The 9,159-nt window shown below is 41.0% G+C and overlaps 1 protein-coding gene across 9 annotated transcripts in view; it reads right to left on the bottom strand.

The window, feature by feature from the left end:
* Positions 1 to 9,159, bottom strand: part of ARB2A (ARB2 cotranscriptional regulator A) — a 221,968-nt gene that overhangs the window by 20,252 nt on the left and 192,557 nt on the right. For 7 of the 9 annotated variants that reach the window (XM_028748346.2, XM_028748350.2, XM_028748354.2 and 4 more), the window contains one exon: positions 221 to 951. The exons of 1 other annotated variant lie outside the window; for it this stretch is intronic. In XM_028748346.2, coding sequence (XP_028604179.2) covers positions 809 to 951 — 143 coding nt within the window. In that variant the 3' untranslated portion in view covers positions 221 to 808. Of the gene's footprint in view, positions 1 to 220; positions 952 to 9,159 lie in introns of those variants that run through there. One more of the 9 variants, XM_028748349.2, reaches the window with a different exon arrangement.

The raw sequence follows: 9,159 nt of genomic DNA, 5'->3' as shown, positions 1-9,159 counted from the left end.
TAAAATAAAGTCCTCTTTCCATGCTCAGATTTGCTGAAGTCGCTCAAGTCTTCCTCATTAATAAACACCAAACAAAGCACCCACTGATTAAATGTATGGTTTCAGTTTGGGTGGCACAGCCTCTCCGCAGCCTGAAGTAGAAAGAGTAAAATAGCCATTGCTGGAGTAAACACATTGACGCGACACGTAAGTCTCACAAACGTGAAGGGCTTAGGATCGCTACCATAGAGTCAATACAGTTTATTAGGGCCCCTGAATTTAAAAAGCACGGAAATATTTTATTATTATTATTATTTTAAAAAAACCCGCCCAAAGCGTTTGCGGGAAATCATTAAAGAGCCTAACGCGTGGGCGGGACCATGGTTAGCGAGAGTTGAAGTCCACCATTAAAATCAAGGAGAACTAAATGTGAGCTCCGACGGCGGGGAGGGGCGAGGGAGAGCCGGGCGCTAGGACCCGGGAGGCGCCGCGTCCGCCCGCCATCAGCTCGGTGCCGGGCTCTGTCAGGGCAATTAGAGCTGCACCAGGCTGCGCGGTGCGGTGCTGCTGTCAGCCTTAATCTGCGCACTGATGGGCAGCCCGAAATCCCCGCCGCAGCCCACAGGAAGCACAACCAGTGAACCCATATTGCTTTGACAGTTGCACTCATCTAGAAATAATGCAAAACGCTACTTAGATGTAGACACGGCGACCCTGTGCTCTAGGAAGAAAACAATCTAATGAGGGGCTGGGACTGCCGAGCGCCGCCGCCCAGGCGGGAAGGCAGGCAGGCAAGCAGGCGCCGGCTCCCGCCCGCCCACCCGCCCGGTTACAGCTCCTCGTAGCGGATCCGCTGCGAGCGGCGCGTCGGAGCCGCTTTGCCCGAGCTGCTCTTCGCCTCCATGGCGTCGCCGAAGAAGCGGAAGATCGACGCGTAGCTCTTCCACGAGGTCAGCTCGTGCCGCTCCGTGCCTGCAACACACAAGGAAGGAGAAGCACAGCGTCACTGCCTGCGACTCGGGCGGAGGGAAGGGAGGAGGGGGAGGAGGACACTCCGCCCCCCGACGACAGCGAGCCACAGGGGTCAAGTTGAGGAGCGGGACGCAGGCGGCGGCCGGAGCAGCGTCGCCCTCCCGGATCCCCCCTTCTTGGCGAAAGGGCACCCAGGCTGAAATCCTGCGCACCCTGACCCGGGAGTGCATGCCCCTGGCATCAAGGGGGCCTTGCCTGTTCTGCGTAAGTGCGCAGCCAGGCCTGGGGCTGTGAAAGGGTAGGCTCTCCGTCAGGGCACGGCAGAGGGGTTTTCTGAAGCCCGGCAGCCGGCAAGGCCTGCCCTCTCATCCAGGCTGCCCGTGCCAAGGGTGATTGTGGCAACTCACAACTGCGAGAGAAGCATTCTGCACATGCTAGGGGGCACTGCCTTCCCCTGCTTCACCAGGCCTGCAGCTTGGCACTGAAAAGAGCTTCTGAACTCTTGACTCAAATTAAGCCCCAGGGAAGGGAAAGGAGTTGTTAACCAGCCTTAAGACAGGAAAAGGGCTCTCAACTGAGAAGGGGTAGGATTCCGGTTTGGTACTAAGTATCCTGTCTGCCTCTTTTCTCCACCAACCATTTAGATCATTCCCAACGGGGTTAATTATTTTCATTTTCATTTGTTTTAAAGTTCAAGATACTGCCCTTATAACAAACGTACACAGTTATTCACATTTTATAGAGAGGAAATCAGGTCTGAAAGCTAATAGTTCTGAAATAAACGTAAGAGAAAACGTGGGAGACTTAGTGGATACATGCCTCACTGGTCTAAATCTAATACCCTAATCTACTAGAGGCAGGTGCAGAGACTCTCCTATACCTGCAACAGTTACATAGTAACAGATATTTTGGCAGATGCAGATCCTTGACAAGCTGAACATGCAAAAAACTTGTCTGCAAAGAGTAAGGATGTAGGAGTAATGCCCTTTGGTAGTCTGATCATCCTATTATGTTTATATTCCCAATTTTTGATGGAACATAACCTTGGGAAGCTGAACACTTAAGTGACTTGATTAGCAAGGCACTCTCAGGCAGCAATATATGTGACCTTGTTTTAGGAAAGCTGGGGTGCCTTTCAAACAGAAGTAGTACCGTAACTTCTTTTCTCCAGTGTTTCTTGTTCCCAAAAGACAGCTGCTTAATTAGGTACACTTTCCTGTATGACCAGGCATTTCACTCTTCTACAAGCAAGAATCAAGTGAACAGACCGAGAAACAACTTTTTTGTGCTTAAAACACTCATATCCACTTAGATAAAGCCTCTCTTTTAATAAACCAAATGTATGCGGTTATGGTGATGGTCCCCCACACCTGCAAAAACACAGATTAAATATATTATGATTAATACACACACACACACACACACACACACACACACACACACACATATATGCTGTAGCACCATAAATCTGTATTCTGGAAAAGTGAGATGGATCATTGTTCTTGACATATGCTTTTCCTCTCTCACACTGATTGGCTAAGGAGTCCCAAAACCTTTTACTCCCCTGCATGTTTCTTTCATAAACCAAACAGTAACAGCATCTAATAATCCCCCCCAATACCCAGCAACCAGATGCCCTGAAAGAGTTCAGAGCCCTTCCTATATAACACAATTATGCAGAGATGCTGCTGGGAAGCCTCCAGATCCCAGGCTCCTGTATGATACTTTAACATTGTTAATGATAATTCTCCACTCTGTAATAGTAGGTCATTGCTATGGTTACTCTACAATGGTGCAACACTTTGCTTTCCCCTTCAGCTATTCGCGGAGACCTGGTAACCACATTTGTTGCCTAGCAACAGTTTTGTGAGAGTATCACAATCTGGGAGTTACAACAATAAAGGACATGATGGCCCTGGCCTACCCTGAAGGAGAGCTTTCCTGATGGGTGGTTGGGTGTCTCTGGGATGGGAGTGATACAAAAATATATATTCTGAGTCCCTGCTGGATCATACCAATGGTAGTAATACTAGCATACAGTTGCAAAGCCACTTCCTTACAAAACCAACATTCTTACTACTCCCATAAAGAGATCCCTTTCCAGAGGCAACTATTACACAAAGACCCTTCTACAGTGCATATACATCCCACCACAGAGGTTTGCTTTTCAAATCTAATTTGCACATATATTCCCCTACACTCTTAACACTTAAGGCAGGTCACTTCAAAGAAGGATATCACTTCCACAGATGCCTTTTATAAAATGCATTAACCATCACATACAAGCACCTTTAAAACAAAGGGCTTTGTATCACAGCAAACATCCTGGGGACATTAAGGGCACAAATAATTCCTTGTAACACAAAGAAAAAGATAGATAGCACTTTTTCAAAGATATCTCACCTGCCCATAGATAAATCTGGCACACATATGTTGTAAGTTTTAGCAAATAGACTAAAATTGCAAAAAGACAATTGGCCACTTTATACGCTCTCTTAAACAGGTAGCCATAATTACATTATTGTCCCCACTTCTAATTGCATTTAAGCAGAACACAAAGGTAGTCAATAATCTCCATTCACAATTTTTAATCTTACATATTAGTACTGTAGGATGCTACTCTGCACAAATATTTTCCACATCTTCCACATCCATAGTACAACTAACATTTATCCCTTTATGTTGTCACTGATCTCTCTCTCATAAGCCAGTATACCTTCATTTGTAAATATAGGCCTACATTTACAATAAATTACTTGCAGAGTGATGGGAATGTTTCACTATTTATCACACCTGTTTTCCTTTGTGAACAGCCATCTTCCAAATACACATGACCAAAAAAAGTGAGAGAAGACATGTGCTAATTGTACTCCCATCCTTTTCTCTCTCCTTCAATATGTAACCTACACTTTTCCTTAGGAGAGATCATACTTACACTTGCTAGTGTTACTGAGACTGTGATCAACTTGTTAAGATTTCCCGTAGCAATCCTCTTATGCCACTTCTCTCCAAAACCAATTCAGGCTTTTGAATCTAGAGGGAACTGATGACTCAATGGGCTAAAGCAATTTTAACTCCCTTTCCTCATTGTCTCTTACCTTGTAACAATCTTACTGATGGATGAACAATTTCCCTTGTGGTACAATCGCTACAATGACTTTTTAGTTTCTACAATTATGATGATCTGTTGCTTGACTAGGATTGCTCTAAAATCTTAGTCCTCTCATACTGTCAAGTATAAATGCTGACCCTTCATAACATTTGAGATGTCACATTTTGCTCATAGATATTCATGGTTAACTATCAGAGAGGGGGGGGGGAGGGAAGAGTAGCACATCTTTCCAGGATTTCACAGTAAAACATTATGGCCACCATCCATGGAATGTTCCATTGATCTGATTTTCTCATTATATAACAGTTTTGCCAAATGGAAATGAGCAGGAGGCAAAAACATGTATCCAAGTAGTAGCAGGAAATAATAGGCCTAAGTCATTTCATGGTAAATGAAATATTGTCACAATATTATTTATTCTCACAATAAAGAGAATAAAGTAATGTGTTAAAATATTGATCAAAATCACAGTGAACCAGATAGTAAACTTTGCATAGGAATACAAGTGCAGTCCATTTTCTACACAGACTTTTGTATGGGGCTTAAAAAAATATCCACTGAGGGACAAAGGACGAGGAACGAGAACAACATTTTATCTGCCTCCCATGGCTCTGCTTCTTTATACTAATGTAAGTTAGGGGATCAATGTAGGAAAGCAGGATTCTTTTGGCATGTATTATTTCTGGGATCAGGAACCAGGAAATAAAATTACAGTGCACCTGTATATGGCTACCCACTTTTCAGCTAATGTAAAATTAAGAAGACACTGGACTTCAGCAGCACATTTCTAGGGACAATGAAGCTTCGACAACGAAATTGCTTCAAAAGCATCTTTTTGATATAGAAGAACTTGCACTGCTGTCCCTGAGGAGCAAACTCATAAAAACTTCATTTACAAAAAGTCCTCTGTTCTGGCACCTGCTGGACTCTGGAGGCTCTCTTTGCTTTTTTTGGCTAGTTTTGGCAGTGCCCTCCATTCTTTTTTCTTATGAAAAATTATGGTAACAAAAAATTCAATCCCAACCATGTCTACTCAGGAGTAAGTCTTACTCAGTGAGGCTTACTCCTAGTAAGTGGAGTTAGGATTGCAGCCTAAGGCAATAGCTAATTGAGGTTTCCTAATTCCTATCTAGCCTTTTTATATATATATAGGAACTTCATGAAATGCTTGGTTGACAAAATGTAGCTAGATGTCTATGATCAAAGTCATTGATTACCACGTAGCTGAACTGACTGAAATCATTGGGAGAGGCAGCTATTAGTATAAGTTTTTTGCCGAAGGACAAAACTGGAGGCTGAAATATGAAATATTTGTACCAAGTGAATAAAAACTATTCAAATTCAGTGCAGCCACACTGAGCAATGCAATAGAATAAAACCACAAAAACAACTTCAAGAAATAAACCTTATGGGATTTAAGCAATCTGAGAAGTATGGTGTAATGAGAGGGTGTATTAAAATCAATGAGTGGGAGAAGGTAAGAACAACCTAGAATCTTGCTACCCTTAAGATTTTTCAATTGTACCAGAAGCACTGAACATGAAGAGCTCATGTAGTTTCACAGGGGACTGTTTCAATATATGAGGGTAGAAAATAACTGCTTTGGAAATCATTAGTTTGCAAGGCAGCCATTTTAAAATCTGAGGCAATTTAAAGATGAAGGCAGAAGAAATGCAAAATGGATCCATGCTAGCCAAAGGAAGCAATAATTTTTAAAATACTAAGTGAAAAATAGTAAACACAAAGTGGATCTACTAATGAATGATTTAATTTGTCTAAAAGGGGTAAGATAGTAGATAGTTTTAATATCAGTCTAAAAATACAGAAAAGTAGTACTGATGAACAATGGAGACCTTGTCAATATAACTGTTGGATTAGAAAAAAAAAAATACACAGATGTGGGAATACTTAGAAAATAATAATATACAAATCAGCAGGTCTGGATGACAAGCATCACAGAGTCGTAAGGGAATTAGTTAATGAATTTGCTGAACTACTGGCAATTATTTCTGAAAACTCATGCAGAATCAGGAAGATGCCAGAGCACTGGTGTGGGTGGGAAGCAACTACTGTATTACGAAGAAGAAGAAGAAGAAGAAGAAGAAGAAGAAGAAGAAGAAGAAGAAGAAGAAGAAGAAGAAGAAATCACTTGTGGCAAATTTGACTGCAATTCAGAGAAAATAATAATGGTATTCTTAAAAGGGAAAAATCCACACATACCTACAAGGTAATGAGAAATTTAGGAATAAATAGAAATAGACATGTCAATAATTATATCACACTGAATTACTAAATGTCTAGGCAGTACCATGGATGATTTTCTGTTTGTCCAGTACAGTAATGGTTTTCCTGGAGATATGCACAAAGAACTGCAGTATTATTAACCTAGTGGGTTGAGAAGTTTCCATTACCTCCCGTTTGTATCCAGGCGGAGCTAGATAACTAGGGGCAGAAGCAACATTTCTAGAATTAGAAGGTCATATGCAGTGACCCCAATCCAGAGAACCTCACGTGCAGCACTAGAATGCATGCAAGGTTCTTCTTGCTTTGGTCTGGCAGAACTGTACAAGCTGCTGGGGAAAGAAGGTGAATAAATCACATGGGATGCTTACTCTCTTGCATGGTGTGTCCAGCAGGACAGTGCATGCCATCCTGAATACTGAAAGTGTTAGATTTTAGCATCCTTTTGCATGTGAAGGGAATAATTCAGAAAATGATGTACACAGAGAAGTATTTCTAAGCATTACTTGCCTATGCTTCTTTGGGGAGGTGAATCAGATGATGATGATGATGATGATGATGATGATGATTAAAATGGCTCTGCAGGTGTATTGGGCCAACTGTAACATCTTACAAATATTCTCTCAACAACTGGGAATTAATCATATCACCAAGTGCTTATCTTAGATTTACTGTGTGACTGAATAGGGTAGTTTTAATACAATATAATCCGCTCCACTCTGCCCCATTCTGTTTTCCCCTTTTCGTGACATCTCTATGACGTTTGGGGCTACTTCCCTGTTTGATTGTGCATCATTTGGACGCTCCTAAACTGGCCATTGTCTGTAAAACAATTTATGAGATTATATCAATGACATAGGCAGACAAGCTAGAGTTCATGTTTAGGCCCAGGATTCCAGAGTAAAATCATGACTATTCTGAAGACAGTTGAAAATATGCAATTAACTTCAGTGGGATTGGGCAAAGTATTAGGCTCATGTTTTAAAAACATCATTAACAACCTGGAATAGTAAATAAATGTGTTAATGTTAAATTAATTAGGAAAATATCTACAAAATGGAAAGCAAAATAAGCATTAATAGGAGTGGGGGGAATTACTGAGATGCTAGATATCTACAGTGCAATTTTTTGCATGTTTATTTAGATTTCAGTGGGGCTTACTCTACAAGAAGTGTGTACCAGATTCTAACCTTAAGCAGGAAAGAAGTTAAGTATGATTTAGTTTTATATTTCCAGAAAACTGCTATCACTAGTGAATGTGCAAAATAATAAACAGCTGCACTTTATATTACTACTACTACTACTACTACTACTACTACTACTACTACTAAACATTTCTGGGCTTTTTCATGACAAGGGCAGAAATTCAATTTAAATTATTTTGTTGTTGCTGCTGCTCCCCAAAACTCCTCAAACTCCTCTTCTGAGTATTACAGTCTCTTTTGGTATTGGGCACTGAGATTAGAGCTGCTATAATTTACACCTGGAGATTGCCTGAGTAGGTGTTTGCCTGCTGTGCAGGACAAAGTGCTCCTTCCGCAGAGTTTACAAGTTTCTGTAGGACAATGAGTCCCTGTTGTGGAGTATACAAGCTATGTAAAACAAAAGCTTGTCCTGCTGTGCAGAAAAAGAAGATTTCAATACAAATCTTCATCTGCAGATAACATACCTAGGTTGATACACTTCGTTTTAGTTATTTGCTGCAGTGGTAATGTCAAAACATTTCTCCAAGGACCTGACGATGCTTGAAATTTTCAATTATGTCAGGTTATGCCAATCCAACTAAATTCAGTTCAGTTGGATGCATTGGACTAGGAACAACAACAACTGTCAGGGACATCTCTGTAGATGTTGTTGGATTATAATTGCTATAAATCCCTGCCAGCATGACCAGTGTTAATGGATGATGGGAGTTGTAGTCCAACAACATTATTGGCTTCTTGCAGAAAATGTCTAATTTCAGGTGCTGGCACAGAAATCAACTTGTGCATTTACTGGTGACGTGAATCTTCACCATAGCTTTACAAGAAAGGGAATAGGAGATTCTCAGAATATTACCTGCTAGACAATGATATGTGCTTTAGTTAATCTGCAGACAGGTATGCTGGATCTTGGGCTTCCTATCTTTGTTATTTTGTGAAACCTTAAAAAAAATTTCTTTCAAGCCCTCTTTAAACACCTGGAAATTCAGTGGTTACACTAAAGGCATGGCTGCCATATGAAGTGCAGTGGCCCTATCATGAATCCAAGTGAACTTATGTTCTACACTATTTCATGGGTTGAGACCTGTAATTTTTACAAAAGCTTATTTCAAATATGTAGCCAGTGATGTTATATGCCTAGTTTTTAAAGCCTAAATTCACCTCCCTTTCTGTACTACTTCCGCTAGCAAAATTTGTATAGTGTTGTCATATCACTTCCCAGTCTCCTTTTTATAAGCTAAAGGGCCAAAACCTTTGAAACATCTACTCAGAAAATACATTTTACTCAACCAACCTGATTGCTTTTTGCATGGATTCCATTTTGAACATTTTTTATTTAAATGGGTAACCAACATGAAGCATTTTTCCAGATGTGGTCTTATCAGACCTAGTACGAGGGTACCAATAATTCTTTTGTTCCTACCAAAGTTTCCTACCCTAATAAATCCAAGAACAGACTTTGCCTTATAAGCTTGTAGAATTTACTTTTTCCTCTTTGTATCAGCATCACATTGGTAGTTCACTTTCACCTTGTGACCGCCCAGTATCTTGAAATCTCTTTCTTCCCCAGTTGTTCCTACTTGATGAGCCCACAGTCCCAAATGCATGACCTTACACATATTGAATTTTCTTGTATTTTTATTATTACACCAG

The sequence above is a fragment of the Podarcis muralis genome, chromosome 11 (assembly GCF_964188315.1).
Source record: "Podarcis muralis chromosome 11, rPodMur119.hap1.1, whole genome shotgun sequence".
NCBI classification, from domain to species: domain Eukaryota; kingdom Metazoa; phylum Chordata; class Lepidosauria; order Squamata; family Lacertidae; genus Podarcis; species Podarcis muralis.
The sequence above is the reverse complement of the archived record's forward strand: the minus strand, read 5'-3'. Positions and strand labels throughout refer to the sequence as shown.